This window comes from Bombyx mandarina, chromosome 17 (genome assembly GCF_030267445.1).
Source record: "Bombyx mandarina strain Sakado chromosome 17, ASM3026744v2".
NCBI lineage: Eukaryota > Metazoa > Arthropoda > Insecta > Lepidoptera > Bombycidae > Bombyx > Bombyx mandarina.
Genome location: NC_143223.1, coordinates 1854098 through 1874756, shown reverse-complemented (window position 1 = coordinate 1874756; position 20659 = coordinate 1854098). Strand labels below are relative to the sequence as shown.

Here is a 20659-nt window from a genome sequence, read left to right as displayed (position 1 = left end):
AATGTAAGTACACCCCCCGTAAATAATAATTTTGCCCGTAAATGTAATGTAAACTCGTCCCGTAAACGTGTTGATAAACAAATTGTTTCAAATTTACCGCGTTCCGACGATACGCCTTTGCTTACATACTTATCTCGTCCTGTTAAGCAGGGGGAGTGTTTTAACCGCACTCATGTACCTAGCGAATTGAAGTCAGTATCTCCTAGGGAATTTTGTGTTAATCAGTGCGTCGTAAATAATAGACATAAATGGAAAACGAAACGTTCTCGTCAGTGCCTGTCACGTGGTCCGTCACCGAGTAGGGCGACCATGATTTTTTCAGGACAAAACCAGGAATTCGATAATAAAAGTAGGGTGACCAAAAATTTTTCAGGACACAACCTGGAAATTTTTGCACCGGTTAAGGGGACCACAAATTTTAATTGTGATAGTTTTGTCACCTTTTCGTCTGTAACTTCCTCGCAAAATGGCAACGCGGGACGACCTATTTTAGGTATAGAGATTTTAGGAATCCGAGGTAGGGGTTTAATCGACACAGCCAAGCGAACTGTTGCCGGTTCTTCACTCTACGCCTTATTGCAACAGCATAATCAACCTTTTGTGCGTAGTTCTATGCGTGTTAAGCTCGCCGATGGTTCAATGCAAACACGACAAATGCTGACAACGACACTTGATGTGAAGTTATTACCGTGTAAGATGATTCCCACAGAATTCGTCGTATTCCCGGACGCCCAGGATAATGACACATTATTGGGTGTAGACTTTTTAGTAGCAGCTGGTTTAGCCATCGACTTCCATAATTCGACATGGCGCTACCATGGTTCTGAACGAGTTTTTCCATTGGAGTTCGAGTACCCCAGTGACCTCACGCCTTGTTCTGCTGCTGATTTCTTAAGAGAAGACGAGGGAACTATGCTGTGTCCTCCAGAGCGTTAACCGCCTAGCTTCACTTCTGCAGTGCAACGAGGATGTCTTCAGACCAGGGGGAGACCCAATGCCTTACGCTGAACATCATCAGGATGATAGGAAGTAGCAAACCGACAAAATTCAGTTATCTGGTCCCAGTTACCAAGTAGGTGATCTAGTCCTTCTCTCAACGCACTTGTTAAGTGATGCCGCCAAAGGTAGAACGAAGAAGTTCATGCCTAAGCGTGACGGACCCTAACAGATTAGCAATATCGTTAGTCCTACTACCTATGAGGTTACTGATTTGAATTCGCAGGTTTTAGGGAAATTTCATGCTTCTCATTTGAAGCCGTATCATAATCAAACCGGTCAGGTCTCAGCTCCAGTACAGCCTCGACGCCTGCGTGGACGGCCCCGTCTTGTTGTTTCTGCCGAGCCACTAACGAGGCGTTCTAGTGACTCGGAGGGGGAGGATATAACGGAACGTAATTTCCGAACGTGCGATACCGCCCCCGCCGCCGCCTTACCGCCCGCTGAGACAGAGCTCTCTGAGCGCGAAAACACACGCCCTCAGCGCGCGCGACGACGACCAGTAAAATATTGCGAGTCTTAGTTTAACTGTACGATTCTCAACTCATTTTGTATTTTATGTTAGTTATTGTGTCGCTTTTTATATTAAAACCTCATACCAAATCAGTGTAAACATTATTTCTATATCATCTTCGCCAACAGCCCGGAACAACGAACTCACAAAAACTCACAAAAGTCCCGCCAGTCGGACTTGTAGTGTTAAACAGTGGTTTATTAACTGTTTAGTACATGTAAAAGTGTACAAATGTAGCCAAATGAACGAAGCCGCTGGACGTAGCTCCTCGGGACCTTCCAAAAAGTCTTAGTAAAGAACCACCATTTAACTGAGATTAAATTTTATCCCATATCATTTTTCTTCCTTTCATGTTATGCTTGGCATGTCCTGAAATATTTTGTGATTGAAGATTCAAGAATCCCAACGATTAACAAAATGTAAAATCAAACTACAACAAAAGTTTGTCGTTGTTTATTATAAAATAATTCCATTACATGTATAATTATGTACAGTACAGAAGAAAAAAAAATCGTTCCAAGATGGCAGTGATCGTTGCGATTGCACGAGATAAACAAACACTTAAATCGGTAGTATGAATTTTATTAAATTATGAGGTTACATGCATTCATTTGCAAGAAATATTACATGGTAAATGTTATTCGAAGATGGCAGTGTGATTATGGTGATCTTAAGCAAATTTTGCTAATCAACAAAATTACTAAGATACAAAATACGTTTAATAAATATACTCTTTTTTAAATTTTTTTTATTGCTTAGATGGATGGACGAGCTCACAAACACGTGGTGTTAAGTGATTACTGGAGCCCATAGACATCTACAACGTAAATGCGCCACCCACCTCGAGATACAAGTTCTAAGGTCTCAAGTATAGTTACAACGGCTACCCTACCCTTCGAACCGAAACGCATTGCTGCTTCATCGCGGAAATAGGCGGGGTGGTGGTACCTACCCGTGCGGACTCCCAAGAGGTCCTACCACCACTCAAGCTGTAAAAGGTGTTGTGTTCTCGTGATGCCGAAACCGCAATGTACAAAAAACGTAATTTAGCCCTTCCCTCTCTCCGCTTTTCCTCCCTCCCTCCCCTTCTCCTCCCTCGACCTTCCATTGCAGTTTTAGTTCCATTGCGCGCTAAGCGAAAAACTTTGCTAAATAAATATGTAATACACTCAATGTTTTCAGTATTTTTGTAATGTCTTGTGTTCTTACTTCACTACTAAGTTTTCGTTTCGGATTGGCTCCAATACCCTGCACTATCAAAAGAACGGATACGAAGTCTTTTTTATTCTATTCCTCCAATTTTGGACGACAGTATTTCCTTTCGAAAATAGCTAATCTTATGTGGAATATTACATGAAATACTGAGAATAGCTTTTTCTATAACCTAATTACAAATATAATTCGTTCAAAACACACATTTTAAATAGCTTCCCGTTTTGGGTAATATTGCACTAAACAAAAATAATAAGGTACTTAAATTAGTCGATGGTTTCCATTACGTGTAATTACAGCTACTAATACAGCCCGGAAGGCATGTCCGCGAATTTGTGGATTCCGTAATTGGTCACCGAGCCCATTGGAGACAAGGTCTTCTTTAAATCCGTGTGTCCATTGCCGACCAGACTCGTCATGCTGGCCGGTGCGTTCCTCAACATGTGATTTCCACTGTAAAACCCGGTATTTGAGTGTCCACGTTTCACTAAGAAGGTGGAACTGTTGAACGGTTGATTTTCGAATCCTCCCGTGGTGAATTTAGCGCCGGGTAAGTAAAATTTCTGGTTGGGTTCCGTTTTAGCTGACTCTTGTTTGTTGCTGGACGATCGCGTGTCGTATTTCAGGAAGTTAGTCGGCTTGCTAGTGGATCTGGTAACGGGAACTAAAGGAGATTCGTTACCGACTTCACTACTAGTCCTAGAGCATGATCTTTGCCGTCTTTCGTAAGGCCACACAGGCTTTTTGGGCTCATCTAGGAGAACTATATCGACCATTGTGTTCAGGCCTTCGTCGATCCTATCCAGACTTTTGGTTAGTTTCTTAGATTCTATCAAACTAACGATTTCGTCGACTCGGCTGCTTGATCTTTGGGGTGTAATTCTATTAGACGTATTTGTTTCGTGGCTGAACAGGTTGTCGATGTGCTCTCGCTGTCGGGACCCTTTTTCTGAGGTCTGAAACGATTCGCTTCTTCTCACCGAAGTCTTCGCACTTTCGTCTCTCGAACGAGCCTTAGATCGCTTAGTTCTGGTCACGTCTTTGTCTTTCTCAACCGTAGAATTAAAGACTGCCCGACACTCCTTGAAATCGAAACTGTTAATCGAATCCTTTTTGCTGTTCTGACCTTGACACCGGGACGAGCTGAGCAATGAATCCGAACCCTCGTCGCTGGAATAGAAATGCTCGTCGTATATGTCTGGGGGTGGTTTATTGTACAGTAACCCTTGGTCGACCGGTGGAGTGAACAAATGAAGCAAGCTCTTAGCTCTCCGCGGCGGATGAGGCACGATTTTGCTCGGAACGATTACAGCCTCCTGGTCATCTTCGAAGTTATCCTCTGAACAATCAGTGCCGTTTCTTATTTGTATGCTGTGTCGTGTGCTGGTGATCGAGTCTTCTTTTTCTTCACTGTGGTTCTTGCGGTCTATGTTGTTGATGGGAATACTGATTTCCGAATTCTGGTTGCACCTAGATGATCTGTCATCGCTGATGTCTTTAGCGTATTGCTCTGTTTCAGCTTTGTTAACAATATTTCTGAGTTCTTGTATAACGTCTTCTATAGTAGTTTCGTCTTCGTCGTCCAGTGACTTCTTTGATTCGGTCTTTTTGTTCTCAATTTTCTTGTGCAGAATGCGTTTGTTGCGTATCATGTCAAAGGTTTCGTTTTTTATATTAAATATCTCGTATACCATGGAGTCTCTTTGGGGATCTCCATCAGGACTTAGTGACCTTTCTGACGAGCTGATGCCTTCGTCTTCCGGTGGTGAGGACTCATCTGTAACCAATGGTTATTTAGATTTATCGTAAGATCGACCTTCACAATATTTTCGTGGCTACAGCAAGCGATTATGAATTGTTTTAAATATTCAACTTCATAAATATATATGGATAGATGGACAGCTGATCTCACGACATATTATTACTACTACTGGTCAATGAAAACGTCAGTAAGCTTATTGGGACCTAATATTAATAATATTCTATCTGTTATTAATTAGATGATCGAAATGTATGCCTGTGATTATCTATACAAAAAACACCGTTCCATCAGTCGGGTATCAGGGCAATAATAAGGCAGCTTACTATGCGCGCTTTTTTATTTGAAACATATTATTGGTGACGAGGACTTTCGTTCTATAGCTTAAAGAAGTATCGTCCTTCTGTAGTATCTTCGGTTAAGGGCTTGCATAACATTCTAAAAAGTTAGAAAGTGATAGGGCATAGGGCATAGGAATTTATTTATCTTATATCTTTCAGCCAACAGACGTCCATTGCTGGACATAGGCCTCCCCCAAGCTTAGCGACAATTTGGGCCTCAAAAAAAATAACACCTCCCCCGCAACCCCTCCCCCAACATGACTGACACAGAGGGTAGGAAAGCTAATGTAATCGAGACTATTATGTATCATGTTGGGCTCTGGGCAGATCCGATGTTTTTTTTATGAATGAGGGATTACTGGTGCTCTGTAGGCCTTTCCAGTTTCATCAGGATAAGTGGGCGAGCACGGGCTCAGCCAGGAGTTGTGGGATTTACTAACCCGAGCGCCTCCAAAGGAGACATAACAACTCAAGAGCAGATGCTACGTGAATGCTACTAGATCGGAATCGCGACCAGCTGAGAAGATCCGGTGTCTAAACCACGTCATCTGTATAAAGCATTGTTATGGTACCATGACCACCACCATGCTATATTTACCTCTGTTTTTATGAACCGAGTTTTTTTTCTTCGTTCCGAAACTTTTCTTTCGATTAGAATTTCCGTGTTCAGATCTTAACGAAGACACCTCCTCTTGCAGCTCACAGCATTTCTCCTTCAGGCATTTTTCCAAGGATAAAAGTATACCTTTTTCTTCTTGCAGGATCTGTAATTAAATATTTTATTGCTGTTGTATTTCTTTTTGTGCTATTTGATTTTTTAAGGGTTCATGAAAAACGTTAGTGAATCATGAAAACGTTACGTGAGTTTTGTGTTACAAATTGCAGGTTAGGTTAGAGATTGAAAGGGGGCTATCAATCTGTCTCTTTCCCACAAAGCTAGTGTTGGTATATAATTATAGCAACAGAGAACATTGACTTCACTGTTCAGTATATTATGTACACTGTTTTAGATCATTTGTAATTGGCTTATTTCAAATGATTTCAATTTATTATTAGTTTATTAGTTGTATTTAAGTTTATAGATACTACTAATATATAAATCTACAGTGGTTCTTACGTATGTTCCTTTATAACTACTGAACCATGCATCCGACTGACTTGAAACCTGATATCCGTGTAGAAAATACATGTACTTAATGGATAGGCTAATATTTATATGAGTGTTGGACTCCCTAATAATAATGACAATAAATAATAATGTTAATTTTAAATGCGCAGCAAAGCGGGTGAGTACAGCTTGTCTTTTTATGTGACTTAAAAGTCAGTAAACAATCGGAACAAAAAAAAATAGCCCGTCTGTATTCTGTAGTTGCTGTCAAAGAGGTCCACTACTGGACATAGGCCTTCCTCAGGATTCGCCCAAATGACTGGTTCTGCGCAGCCCAAATCCAGCGGCGGTCTCCGTCAATTTTTTTAGCATTTCGTGGGTCCACCTCGTGAAGGCCTATCTACGTTACGCCTTACAGGGCGTGGTCGCTGTTTGAAACTTTTCGGCCCCAGTGGCCATCTATTCTTCGCCCACTGCCACTTCAACGTCGCAATCCTTCGGACTACGTCAGTTTTTTTTTTCCTAGTAATCTGATAGCCTTGAGAGGCTATATCAGCGTAACCTTACCTAGTAGGTGAGCTCACGGGGCTCAAACCTGACGACGTTGCTAACACGAACCCTAGTAAGAGCCGTGCTTCGCAGAATCTACCACCGGATCGGAAACGCGACCCACGGAGAAGATCCGGCGAGAAACTCAGTGGGCTGTGTCTGAGGGTTACTTTACTCGTCGAGCCCTTCGTCGCAAGCGAGGGATTCGACCAGAACGATGACCGCTACGTCAGTACGTAGTTGGTTCTTCTGCGAATCACCTTAGGGGTCATCCATAAATTACGTGGGGGGGGAGGGTATCACAAAAATGTGACAACCTGTGACAAGGACGGGGGGAGGGGTTCAAAAGTCCTAAAGTTCGTGTGACGTAATTTATGGTTGGCCCCTTATTCCTGATTTGATTTCGCAGGGAAACTCCGAGCATAGCCCTCTCTCTATTGTTCCTTTATTTAATGATGATTGATTAAGAACGAACAATAAGTGGAGCGGCTAACGGTTTATAAATTTAATTAGTAATGTATTTATTAAATTATTATTTTTTAGGACATTTTTTATATTGGTAAGTGGTTATTTAGCGTTTCGATATTAGATCTCAACCTTAACTCTCTTCTCGAGCAAGTCCAGCTTGTATCTAAGAGCGTCTTTCTCCTTTTGAGCCACGTTCGCTTTTTCGCTTAATATGTCAATGTCTATCAATTGTTTTTCGTATGCTTCAATTTCCTTCGATATTAGGTCATTGGGAGTTTGAAGTTTCGCTGCCATCTGGAATGAAAGTAAATCTAAAGTTATTATTAAATAATATGTAGAGACACACACACACACACACACACAACACACACAACACATACACACACACACACACACAGAGAGAGAAACAGAAAGAAAGAGAGAGAGAGAGTAACTTTACAGATCACAGAAAAGCACACATCTAGCAAAGGAGGCCTGGTTTTTATGGCTTTAAGAAGCAAATGAGCGCACGACCCACGTGATGGTGCGTGGATGTCGTCGCTCAAGGACTTCAGCAATGCCAGGCTACAGTAGCAGGTTCTCCCATTCTTTCGTAATGTTTATTCAGAATAAAGAAAATGGCAGTTGCATATTATTATGAATAATCACGTTATATTATTCTAATAAATTATACACAAAAGCATTGAATGAAAAAAAACCTCACCTTCTTCAGAGTGACGATATCAAAACCGGCCTGCTCCAATTCGGCCTGGATGTACAACTTCCTCTGAGGAGTCGGAGTGCTAATCAGCAGTCCATTGATGAAGGCTAACCCGGCTGCCTGAAGTTCACCAGAGCCTCCAGTGCTCTGCAGCATTCCGACTAAGAACCTGAAGCGGACCGGCTCTCCGTAACGAAGACGTAACGTGGATAGGGCTTCGGATATCATGCTGTGGCCATTTGCTGGAGGGTAGCAGGCTTTTGTTAGGAGCTGGGGAAGATCAAGGACACAGTACAAAATTGATTATTCTAACGCAAAAATACTGGTTTTAGGACCTCTTGTGAGTCCGCACAGGTAGGTACAACCACCCCGCCTATTTCTGCCGTGAAGCAGGAATGCGTTTCGGTTTGAAGGGTGGGGCAGCCGTTGTAACTATACTGAGACCTTAGAACTTATATCTCAAGGTGGATGGCGCATTTACGTTGTAGATGTTTATGGGCTCCAGTAACCACTTAACACCAGGTGGGCTGTGAGATCGTCCACCCATGTAAGCAATAAAAAAAATATTTAGAGACTTTGGTCTCATGGGGCGATGTCAAAAAACGTTACCTGCAATGCCAATATCCTGGATTTGTTAACAGTAGACATAATGCAGACTGTCAGAGTATAAGCTCCGTTGGGGCCTGCCACGAGTCTCCTGACGCCGTCAGGGTATCGATGGCAGCAACTCCATAGACACTGTCTGCGGGTAAAGGACCAAACGTCTATATCAATATTTTATTTATTTATTCAACTTTATGCACAAAGGTACAATGGCGGACTTGATGCCTGAGGCGTTCCCTACCGAGCAACCAAGGGTGGTGTAGAGAGTTCTGTGGTAGGTGCATTTGTTTTTGTGAAAGTAAGGAAATATTAAATATAATAATAAATATAAACATTAATACGCTTTTGTTAGCTTCCAAGTATGTAGTATGTAACGGAATCTTTGAACATGATTTTGACCCCCTTCAAAACGTCGGATTAACTCGAAATTCGACATACTTATCAAGGACCGATGACAATTCAATATTTTAAACAGACCCATTATTTACTTTCGGCAGTCAAAACAACAAATTCATTTTAGCGCCTTCTTTTTTTCACTTAGCAAACTGGAAACTGTTGTATTTGCCTGAATGTAGGTACATTAATTAAATAATTTATGATAGCCATGCATATAGCATGAATGAAATATATAGCAGCAATTCTACAATAAGGACTTCAGTTCCTGTCTTACCCATAGACACAGCCCACTGAGTTTCTCGCCGGAACTTCTCAGTGGGTTGCGATTCCGATCCAGCGTTAGATTCTGCGAAGCACTGCTCTTGCTAGGTCTAGTGTTAGCAAATTCTCTCAGGTTGAGCCCGTGAGTTTACCTACCCGTCCGGGCGTAGCTGGAATAGCCTCATAAACTACCAGTGAATAGATAGGAGAAAAAAAGATTCCTTTGCCCAAAGAGCTCTAATGCCGGGAGTACTTACAAGCACGCCAGTTCATCCAGCAGTGGCCGTCTCCTCACAGCCGGAGGTCCTCTAGCTCCCTCTCCGGACTGACTGAGCTGAATGTTCCGCAGCAGCTCCAGAAGCAGACTGACCCCATCTAGAGGCTCACAGGCAAACTCCTGGACGAAACTGCGAACAATGAAAGCGAATTTAGCGGTGACCAATAAACTTGTGTTTTCGTAGTGTGGTGGGTTTCATAGGAAAGGTACATATGCATAGGCAGATCATGTCGAATCGTTGTGATCGGATAATTTTTTTTTAATTCTCTGATAAGCTTGAGAGGCTATATCAGCGTAAGTGTAAGTGAGCTCTCGGGGCTCAAACCGGAAATGTTGCTAACACTGGCCCTAGCAAGAGCCGTGCTTCGCAGAATATACCGCCGGATCGGAAACGCGGCCCACTGAGAAGATCCAACGAGAAACTCAGTGGGCTGTATCTAAGATAAATAAAGTCAACCGCCCATTCTATTGTCTAGTGTAAATTTTTGGATTTTGATAATGCATCCGACTTGAGAATCTCATCTTGAGGTCAGTTAAAAATAAATACTTCATTACCGTTCGTGTTGTTAATGCAAAAATAATATCTAAAAAGTATATATGCTTTCTGAACAAAAGTATGGTCCGGAAAAGGGCTAAGTACGTTTAATCTCAAAACTTTGATTACACAAAAAATAACAAAAAAAAGGCCATACAAAATAAACTCCATTACAAACGAGAGCTGGTATCTTTACAATTTCCAAGTAAGTGTTGCCGTGTAATTTGAAGACAAAAAAAATAAACGCGACTACAGGATTCACAGGAGTGGTTAGAGTAATTTAAGAAAGTGTTATTCGTTTGGCCACGAAGTGTATGAGAATATAGTGTCTTTAAACATAATTATTGATGGTTATAGAAATAAATGGTTGTAGAGCAGACGCTCGTACAGTTTGCCTAAGGACATGAGGAGGCTGATCGGGCGGTAACTCGTCAGATGATTTGTCGATTTATTGGGTTTATTTATGCCGATAACCGTCTGCTTTTTTCCACACCGCGGGAAAGATACAGTTCGTCATAGCGGCATTGAAAATAGTTGCAAACATCACGATGAGTTGGGCGGGTACAAGCTTAATAGATATGCCGTCGGGACTGGAGGTCTTACGAGGACATATATAGGTATTCGATTAGGTCTTTAACTTCCATCGGGATAATCGGTGGTAACGTGTCTGAGGGTGGCGAGGTGAGATCAGTTCTCGAGTATGGGGTCCGCGTATTGAGTGCTGGGGTTGCACTGGGTTTGCAATGTATCGACCAGCCCCTCTGCCATTTGGTCATCATCGAACGCCGCGAGTCAGCCTGAGGGGCCTACGAGGGGGGGCATAGTTACTAATTGTATTCGATTTAAGGGTCTGAGCGAAACTTTTGTATAAATTCTATGCTGACGGCCGACGCAGCGATAATTAAATCAAGCTAACGGTGTTTCTAACGATTTCACTGTGTTCCTTCAAAAACTTTCGGTATAGTGCATATGTATATAAAAATTGTTACAAACACAAACCGTAATTATCAACAAAAAATTTTTAACAAAAAGTTGCGCGTGTAACTTTATGCACGTGAAAGAAATGATACTTCTTTTGCGGTGTGTAGTATTGTGGTTTTCTTCATTTTTCCTCCTTAAATCAAATTTATTTTGTAACTAGCTTTTGCCCGTGACTTCGTCCACGTAGAATAGTTCACAAATAATGCTTTATTTTAGAACAAATTTGGTTAGCATAAAAAAAGTTATAGTGAGCTAACCTTAACATATAGACAAATGCTGTCGCGGACTTTTATTTAGATCTTTTAAAGGGGAACAATTCTGCCATACATTATTTTAGCGAAACTTTAACAGTTTCTGCAGCGCACGCAGCGGAAGCTCTCAAAAGGGGAAAAAACCCCGATTTTGAAGCATTCTTTATTGGTGCACCGCTTGTATTGGTCTTAGCGTGATGTTATATAGTCTATATATAGCCTTCCTCAATAAATGGCTATCTAACACTGAAAGAATCGGACCAGTAGTTAGATTAGCTCGTTCAAACAAACAAACTCTTCAGCTTTACAATATTAGTAGGTATAGATAGGAAATGCTGTGTATAAGAGAAACGATCTTTTCATCATTTATGTTTTAAATTATATAATAATAGAAAAAACTTCAGAGGTGTCAAGGGACACCCGGATGGAACGAAGTTCCTTTCGATTAATTAGTGAAGGAATTGTAATTTTTTTTTTAAGTTATAATAATAAACTACGGCATTATGAAGAAGAAAAAAACAATACTATGAACTAAATTACTATTGTTGAAACGCTATCTCGAGAAACTGTACTCATTACGCGGACCAATCGGATACGAGCAATGTCACGCGATAAGCGCCTACACGTTGATTGGTCAGAATGACGGATCCAGAAAGTGTCGTGACAACTTTTCGTAAGAATTTTTTCCGTCTAGCCCCCTTTCACAACGCGCGATAAGGAACTTCGTTCCAAAAAAAAAATTAATCCTTCATTACAAATATAGACAGTTGATATGTTACTGCAATACAGGAGCAATCAGAAACGAATAACAAGCCATCTAGTGGCCGACCCCGTAAATAATGTGTGAGAAACGACGATGTTTGCTCCCTCTCTTCACGGTCGAGTGGTTCGTGAGAAGCTCTGTCTAATTTCTCACCCTCGCTCGTCCTAAGTTTTTTTTATTTTTTTATTGCTTAGATGGGTGGACGAGCTCTCAGCCCACCTGGTGTAAAGTGGTTACTGGAGCCCATAGACATCCACAACGTAAATGCGCCAACCACCTTGAGATATAAGTTCTAAGTTCTCAAGTATAGTTACAACGACTGCCCCACCCTTCAAACCGAAACGCATTACTGCTTCACGGCAGAAATCAGAAATAGGCAGGGTGGTGGTACCCACCCGCGCGGACTCACAAGAGGTCCTACCACCAGTAATTACGCAAATTATAATTTTGCGGGTTTCATTTTCATTACACGATGTTTTTTTTTTATTTATTTATTTATTTATGTACACACAAAAAACAAGACACAGTACAGAGTAATAGGAAAATTATGTACAAAGGCACTGCTTATTATGTTATTTCTTCACCGTGGAAATCAATCGTGAACATTTGTTGAGTACGTATTTCATTAGAAAAATTGGTACCCACCTGCGGGATTCGAACACCGGTGCATCGCAACAACGAATGCACCGGACGTCTTATCCTTTAGGCCACGACGACTTCAAAGTTGTATCTTTTCTCTCCGAAACGAAACGAATCTGTCACGATTTAAATTTTACTCTCTAAGCACCTAAAGAAGTTTCACTTCAATAATGTACAAAACAGAGAAGTCCATTGAGCTAGTTCAGTTCAGGATTATCATTTCTTGAGACCGGTGGAAGAATTCGTTTAAACTTTCAATAAGCATACTCAATGACAATTAAATGATTTTGATTATTTTTTATTGCCCTTGTAGGCAGAAGAACATACGGCCCACCTGATGGTGAGTGGTGACCGTTGCCTGTAGACTTCAGCAATGCCAGGGGCAGAGCCAAGCCGCTGTCTATATAAGCTGCTTAAATATACCCGCAGGTTTTAAGCTTCAGTTCATTCGACTAGGAAAGCACACTTGAAATATGGTAACTCGCTCCCGCTTCCTCTTGTGGTCGTGGCCCGCGTTAAAGTCGCGCGAATTGCAAAGTTGAAATGACGACAGCTCCGTAATAAGGGTTTTTATGTGCAATTTCTTTTTTATCATTTTTCGCAAACGTATAGCTTCTACGAAAACATTTAGGGTAACATTTTGACTGATTTTAGGAATGGAAATGCAAATTTTTTACTGGTGGTAGGACCTCTTGTGAGTCCGCACGGCTAGGTACCACCACCCTGCCTATTTCGGCCGTGAAGCAGTAACGCGTTTCGGTTTGAAGGGTGGGGCGGCCGTTGTAGCCATACTGAGATCTTAGAACTTATATTTCAAGGTGGGTGGCGCGTTTACGTTGTAGATGTCTATGGGCTCCAGTAACCACTTAACACCAGCTGGGCTGTGAGCTCGTCCACTCATAAAAACAAATTATATGTATTGATCATTCGGATTGAAATTTCATGTAAATAGTCTTGTTTATTTAAATCAATTCTGTTGTTCTTAGTGTCACAAAGCAGTATTCATGCTATGACAAAAGTCTCGATAAATGTTTAGCGTTGGAAGTTTGGCGAGCTTGTCTCTTCGTGTATCCCAATCTGCTATGTTGATTTAATGTCTCAATTTGATGTGCTCAGGTCACACTACCTATTATCAGTTCAGATTGGTGAGCAAACTCACGACCTGGTATTTAATGGTGAACCAAGCTCATGGGCATTACAACTTGAATGTCCTCTTGAACGTCTCGTTGAGGCCTGAGGTCGTAGTCTCAACGGCTGTTCTCTTCAAACCGGAACTCATTATTGTTTTGCGACAGCATGATAGATATTGTATTGGTGCTTATCCGTGCGCACTTACAATACGGCGTAACAGCAGAAAAAAGTTGAGTTAATCTTTCTTATGTTTAAGTTAAAAGAATTCGCTCTAATAATGACAACTAAAGAGTTTATTGAGTTTTGTGTAATTGAAGAATTTTAATGTCGTTAATAAAATCGAACAAAATATTTTCATCTATATTTGGCAGGTAGGCTATTAGAGGCTTACTATAGTCTACAAAATTGTTGAAAGCGAAACAGAGGTGTTCAATTCATAAGCTTTATCGACTATTTAGTAACGTAATTTGTTTTTTTTTTCCTTTTATTCGTATTGTGTTGGCAACCCAGCCGACAAAGATTCCACATTTGTTTTCCTGCTTAATGTCAGAGCAGCCTAGCGAGAGGAGTTATGTTAGCCTTACTATACCTTTAGCCAAGTTCACTGGTAGACTTTGCTAACAATAACCCTGGCAAGACCAGAGGTTTGTTGAACCTACCACCAAGTCGAAATCGGTACCAACCGAGAAGACCCAGGAAGAACTCAGTGCTAACCTCAGTCGCGTTTTTTTTTTGTTGAATAGATCGGTGGACGAGCTTACAGCCCACCTGGTGTTAAGTGATTGCTGGAGCCCATAGACATCTACATCTTAAATGCCGCCACCCACCTTGAGATATAAGTTCTAAGGTCTCAGTATAGTTACAACGGCTGTCCCACCCTTCAAACCGAAACGCATTACTGCTTCACGATAGAAATAGGCGTTGTCAAGTCGCAATTCTCACAGCAGTCATGTGAGGGGTTCGTAGACGGGAGTAGCGGAGTTCGTTTTTTTAGAAGTCATCGTCCTTTATCAATTCGCGTCCGAACGTCGGATGAAACAGAACACAATCTAAAGAAGACCATATGTTTCACGTGAAACTCATGTTCCGTTGCCATCGTATACCTAAAGACCCCTGATCAGACCAACGTTCTGTGGCTGGAGGAATAAGCATAGACCGGCTAGATGGCGCCACCAACTCTTACTAGGCCGGTTCACAACCAATTACATAGCGGTTCATCCGGTCACCGTCCTCGTCGAACCCGTCGCTTGCGACGAAGGGCTCGACGAGCGAATTAACCCACAGACACAGCCCACTGAGTTTCTCGCCAGATCTTCTCAGTGGGTCGCGTTTCCGATCCGGTGATAGATTCTGCGAAGCACTGCTCTTGCTAGGATCAGTGTTAGCAACACTCCGGTTTGAGCCCCGTGAGCTCACCTACACACGTTAGGGTGAAGCTGAAATAGCCTCTCAAGGCTATCAGCATAGGTAGGAAAAAAAAAGCGGTTCAATAATGTAAATTTCTAAGAAGCTCAACCGTGAGAGGGGAGACAACCACTGGAGCAATTACACGACACTTTTTTAGTTTTACTTAAATTTTCCGTGGCGTTCGTTTATCACGGAGTGAGTTTTACCAATCTTAGTATATAATATTATTTTCTGAAACCATCTTTTAGTAAAATACCAGTGACATCCCTACTAATATTTCCACTGGGCTACCTTTGTATATATTTTTTTTTTTATAGTACAAGGCAATCAATAATGTGATACTTCGTAATCAAAGAAGTGACATTTAAAGTTGTGTCCTTCTTCAAACGAGGCTTGTGGAGAGTGCTTAACGGTAGACAGCGGCTTGGTTTTGCCCATGGCATTGCTGAAGTCCATGGGCGACGGTAACCGCTCACCATTAGGTGGACCATATGCTCGCCTGCCTACATGGGCAATAATTTTTTTTTAAAGCGTATAATATTCTTTTAATTTAAGTTACTCTCAAACATTTACTGTGTACCCTATATCATTATTCTGTTATTAACATGACAATTCTTAATATACAAGTTCTCAACAAATGAGTTTTCAATGCAAATAAAGACTAGACGATGACCGAGCTTTGCTCGTTTTTTTTTTTGATAACGCCATGTTGTTGTGTCTTTAAAGCGATTAGTTGCCCTCAATTAAGAAAAAATAGTATTATTATTCGCCAATAGATGTCGGGAAGAGTTGATTATTGGAAAAACGAATAAAACAACATTTTCTGAAAATAAATCGTAGTTAGATCGATTTATCGCCCCCGAAATCCCCTGTATACTAAATTTTATGAAAATCGTTGGAGCCGTTACCGAGATTCAGATTATATAATTATATATTAATATACAAGAATTGCTCGTTTAAAGGTATAAGATTTTTCTTAAAATTACTATAAATTATTCTACTTTAGAATTCGTTTTGTCCGCTCATAACTTGCGCCACACTACTTCAATGATATTTTATGAACGGCTTAACGATTTATAGTGGGTAATTTTATATGGAAATCGTGTTTTAAATCGCTATCAACGTTTACCTTGGGAAGGAAAGTCTCAGATCGGCGCGTAGTTTCACTAGTAACTCGCTCGGGGACCCGAATTGGCGTAAGCTCATTTCCTCGCCCAGACTCATGCTTGGGTTTCTGTAAATAAAAATAACACTTATTAAGTCACGTACATACTTATATTACATATATATATATATATATATGAGACCCGAAGTATTTATTTATTATTATTTAGATCTTTCCTTTTATTCTCTCTAATGTAACTCTTATATTGATTAATTGGAATTAAGTATGCCGTATTTATTGGGTACGGCTTAGAGTTAATTCCACCACACTCCCAGAGACATGCGATCAAAGCCTCAATTGTGTGGTATAAAGACGCGAAACGATTAAAACCTTAACATAGAAGTCGTCGTGGCCCAAAAGATAAGACGTCCAGTGCATTCATATGTAGCGATGCACCGGGGTATCGACATCAACCCCACGAAAAGCACAGCGGTGCTCTTCAAAAGGGGTCGCCCTCCGAACACTACGTTGAGCATCCCTCTCCCGACTAGGCGCGTCGACACCTCCGCCTCCGCCATTCACCCAATCACGATGTACGACCAGCCCATACCGTGGGCCCCGAAGGTCAAATATTTAGACGTCACCCTCGACAGAAGGATGACATTCCGCCCCCATATAAAGACGGTACGCGACCGTGCCGCCTTCATTTTAGGACGTCTCTACCCGATGATATGCAGGCGAAGTAAAATGTCCCTTAGAAATAAGGTGACACTCTACAAAACTCGCATACGCCCCGTCATGACCTATGCAAGTGTAGTGTTCGCTCACGCGGCCCGCACTCACTTAAAATCATTCCAAATCATTCAATCCCGTTTTTGCAGGATAGCCGTCGGAGCCCCGTGGTTCGTCAGGAACGTCGACCTCCACGACGACCTCGACTTAGAGTCCATCAGTAAGTATCTACAGTCGGCGTCGATGCGCCACTTCGATAAAGCGGCACGACACGAGAACCATCTCATCGTGGCCGCCGGTAACTACATTCCCGATCCTGCGGAAAGAATGGAAAGTAGTCGACGTCGCCCAAAACACGTCATCTCGGATCCTCCCGATCCACTAACGGTGCTTCTAGGTACTTCAAGCACCGGTCACCGTTCCCGTCGAACCCGTCGCTTGCGACGAAGGGCTCGACGAGTAAATTAACTCTCAGACACAGCCCACTGAGTTTCTCGCCGAATCTACTCAGTGGGTCGCGTTTCCGATCCGGTGGTAGATTCTGCGAAGCACGGCTCTTGCTAGGGTTCGTGTTAGCAACGTCGTCAGGTTTGAGTTAAGGTTACGCTGGAATAGCCTCACAAGGCTACCAGCTTAGGTAGGAAAAAAAAAGCACCGGGTTCCGAATCCCGCAGGCGGGTACCAATTTTTCTAATTAAATATGTATTCAACAAATGTTCTCGATCGACTTCCACGGTGAAGGAATAACATCGTGTAATAAAAATCAAACCCGCAAAATTATAATTTGCGTAATTACTGGTGATAGGACCTCTTGTGAGTCCGCGCGGGTAGGTACCACCACCCTGCCTATTTCTGCCGTGAAGCATTAATGCGTGTCGGTTTGAAGGGTGGGGCAGCCGTTGTAACTTAGCCGACCTTAAAACTTATATCTCAAGGTGGGTGGCGCATTTACGTTGTGGATGTCTTTGGGCTCTAGTAACCACTTAACACTAGGTAGGCTGTGAGCTCGTCCACCCATCTAAGCAATAAAAAAAAACATCGAACCTTCTTCTTTCTCTTTATCTCAAAGCCTTAAATTACCCTAATTAAGGATATGTCCAATCAGTTACCTGAAGTCTTTTCTGTTCGGGTTCGGTAGAGTTCTGGATTTATTCATCTCCTGTGTAGCGTCGACTTCATAGAGCGACGCGGCGCCGGCCTTCTTGCCCCATTTCTTCAGTGAGGTCGCGTAGTCCTCAGGATTGTACACCGGTGGCCTCTGCTTATCCTAAAAAAATGTAAAGTTAAAAACTGCAAACGTGACCAGGAAAACTGTAAAATATTCGAAACGACGGAAATTTGAAGTCGTCGTGGCCTAAAGGATAAGACGTCCGGTGTGTAGCGGTATGTAGCGTTGCACCGGTGTTCGAATCCCGCTGGCGGGTACCAATTTTCTTAATAAAATACGTACTTAAGTAATGTTCACGATTGACTTCCACGGTGAAGCAATAACATCGTGTAATAAAAATCAAACTCTCAAAATTATAATTTGCGTAATTACTGGTGATAAGACCTATTGTGAGTCCGCACGGGTTGGTACCACCACTCTGCCTATTTCTACCGCGAAGCAGTAATGCGTTTCGGTTTGAAGGGTGCGGCAGCCGTTGTAACTATACTGAGACCTTAGAACTTATATCTCCAGGTGGCCACCCACCTTTTTTTTTTTTTTTTGGTTTTTGGAAGAAAGAGTAACTACTTAAAGAGCCTTTAAGCCTACAGCAGTCTGGTTCGTTTGCTTATTGTTTAAGAAGTCAATTCTTATTCTTCTCAGTCGATTGCGTTCACGTATTATTTGTGGTAAATAAACCTCTTTTATACAAAATGTGCGACTTGCATCTCCTAATTACTTCAGTTGACGTATGAGCTTTTCGAATGGCGAATATCGTTGTGTGCTAATTTCGGAGTTAGCTTCTACAAAGCCTTTATCTGCATAATTTGGCTAAGCATTAGCACTAGATAATTTTAAAGTTTTGGATTAGATGTTTGGAGTAGTAGTTCGAATCCCGCCAAGGGAAGATATTTGTATGGTAAATATAAATGTTTTTGCCAGGGTTATGGATGTATATTAAATATATGTATGTGTATAATAAAAAAATCTTACATTTATTTCCGTTATCTGGTACCTGTAACACAAGTTCTTTACGAACTTATCACGGGACCAGTTAACGTGGCGTAATTGTTTAAAAAAAGAAAAAAACATTCAATAAAAATACAATTTTATTACAAATCATTCATTAATCATTCTAACAGCATATCTTTTCATAACCTTATTCTAGTTCTTGTGGTTCGTTATTGGTACGATAACGACATTGGTATCCTCAATGAGATCTCACAGAAAGTATCACACAGCGGCTACAAATACACAATACAAAGTCAAGTGAATGCCAAACGCATTTGTAATGGAGCTTATTCGTGTAAAAATACAATTCAATGCAACGGTTATGACTCTCACGACACGTACTTCTAATTAACAGCGCGCGGTGCCAATTGAAGCGTGAATTAATTCATTTTGTATGGTTTGATGTGTGCGTTCGACGAATGAGAGCATAGTTAGTTGCCTGGTCCTTGAAATTCACTGTCATATTATTTGTAACTTCGAGTGTGAAGTCTCCTGGTTCTCTAAATTAGAATCCATAATAAATGCTTGTTCGGATTCGATTTGAAAGTAGTGATTACCTTAACTTGTAGAGCACTAAATCTATTTGAGCAATGATAAAAAATAGTTGAAAACAATAAATTAAAATAAAATACGCATTTATAGAAAATCCAACTAAAAAATTGAAAATAAATTTTAATAAATTTGAATTAAAAATAGTGTAAGAAAAAAATATTTTATTGTAAAAAAGCGTGGGGTGCTTTTCAGGATATTATCAAAATATTTATAACTATTGATACCATGCATATTTTTTTAAACTATAATACATTTTTCAATTTTTCATTTGAATCAGTGGGTAGCTTATCCGAGAAATAGGTGATCGGCGCGCCTGATTCCCTTCTTGGTCTTGACGCAAACACTCCGGGTCTCGAAAACAAAAAATCGCTAATCCTAATTATGCTAGTAAGGATAACGGATCAAACTGTTTAAAATATTCAATTGTCAATGGTCCTTGATAAGTATGCAAAATCTCAAGTAAATCCGACGTTTTGAAGGCGGTCAAAATGATATTCAAATATTCCGTTTACATACTAACATACGTATGAAGCTAATAAAAGCGTATTAAAAACACTCAACCTACCATGATTATAGTTTCGAGAAAATAATTAATAGACAAGATATTGTAAAGCGGTTGTAAGTTGGAAGTCATCAGGTTTGAGCCCCGTGAAGCTCACCTACTAGCCACGGTTACGCTGAAACAGCCCCTAAGGCTTATCAGCTTAGGTAGGAAAAAAAGAAGAAGTTGGAAACGGATTTTACGTATACACATACATAGACGATTGAATACCAAAACATAGTCAAAGTTTTTAAGCACATCCGAAACGCTACTATATTCAATTAAATATAGTTGCTTCCATTGAATTAAATCTGTCATCAACTTTTCAGAGTTTCAATGGCCAAAGTCTAAAAAAAGAGCGTACTTATAATTCCAACATGACTCTTAAATACGCAATTTATGTGTACTTTGTAAACTATTTTACAATGGTCTGTTTACTAAGCTATGTTGGTATTCCGAATAATAATTAAAAGAATATAACAATTCGCACATAAGCGCATATAACGATTCAAGTGCACATAACAATGATGCTATAAAAAAATTTTAATGAATGAATAATTTTGTAAAAATTAAGTATATCATTTTGGACGGTAATTCGTTCGTACAAGATATATTTTCGGATGAGTAGACGAATAGATTATGGGCATCGTGGCCTGAAGGATAATACGCCCGGTGTATTA

The 20659-nt window shown here is 40.9% G+C and overlaps 1 protein-coding gene across 3 annotated transcripts in view; it reads right to left on the bottom strand.

Annotated features, from left to right (window-relative positions):
- Positions 1–2944: 2944 nt before the first annotated feature.
- The window catches only part of mwh (multiple wing hairs), a 132634-nt gene continuing 114919 nt past the window's right edge, over positions 2945–20659 (bottom strand). For all 3 annotated transcript variants that reach the window (XM_089734075.1, XM_028172238.2, XM_089734076.1), the window contains 8 exons: positions 17838–17995; positions 16021–16125; positions 9165–9314; positions 8257–8389; positions 7651–7917; positions 7077–7241; positions 5421–5586; positions 2945–4499 (listed from right to left, as the gene is read on the bottom strand). In XM_089734075.1, the coding sequence (XP_089590201.1) occupies positions 3025–4499; positions 5421–5586; positions 7077–7241; positions 7651–7917; positions 8257–8389; positions 9165–9314; positions 16021–16125; positions 17838–17995 (2619 nt within the window). In that variant the 3' untranslated portion in view covers positions 2945–3024. The remainder of the gene's footprint in view (positions 4500–5420; positions 5587–7076; positions 7242–7650; positions 7918–8256; positions 8390–9164; positions 9315–16020; positions 16126–17837; positions 17996–20659) is intronic.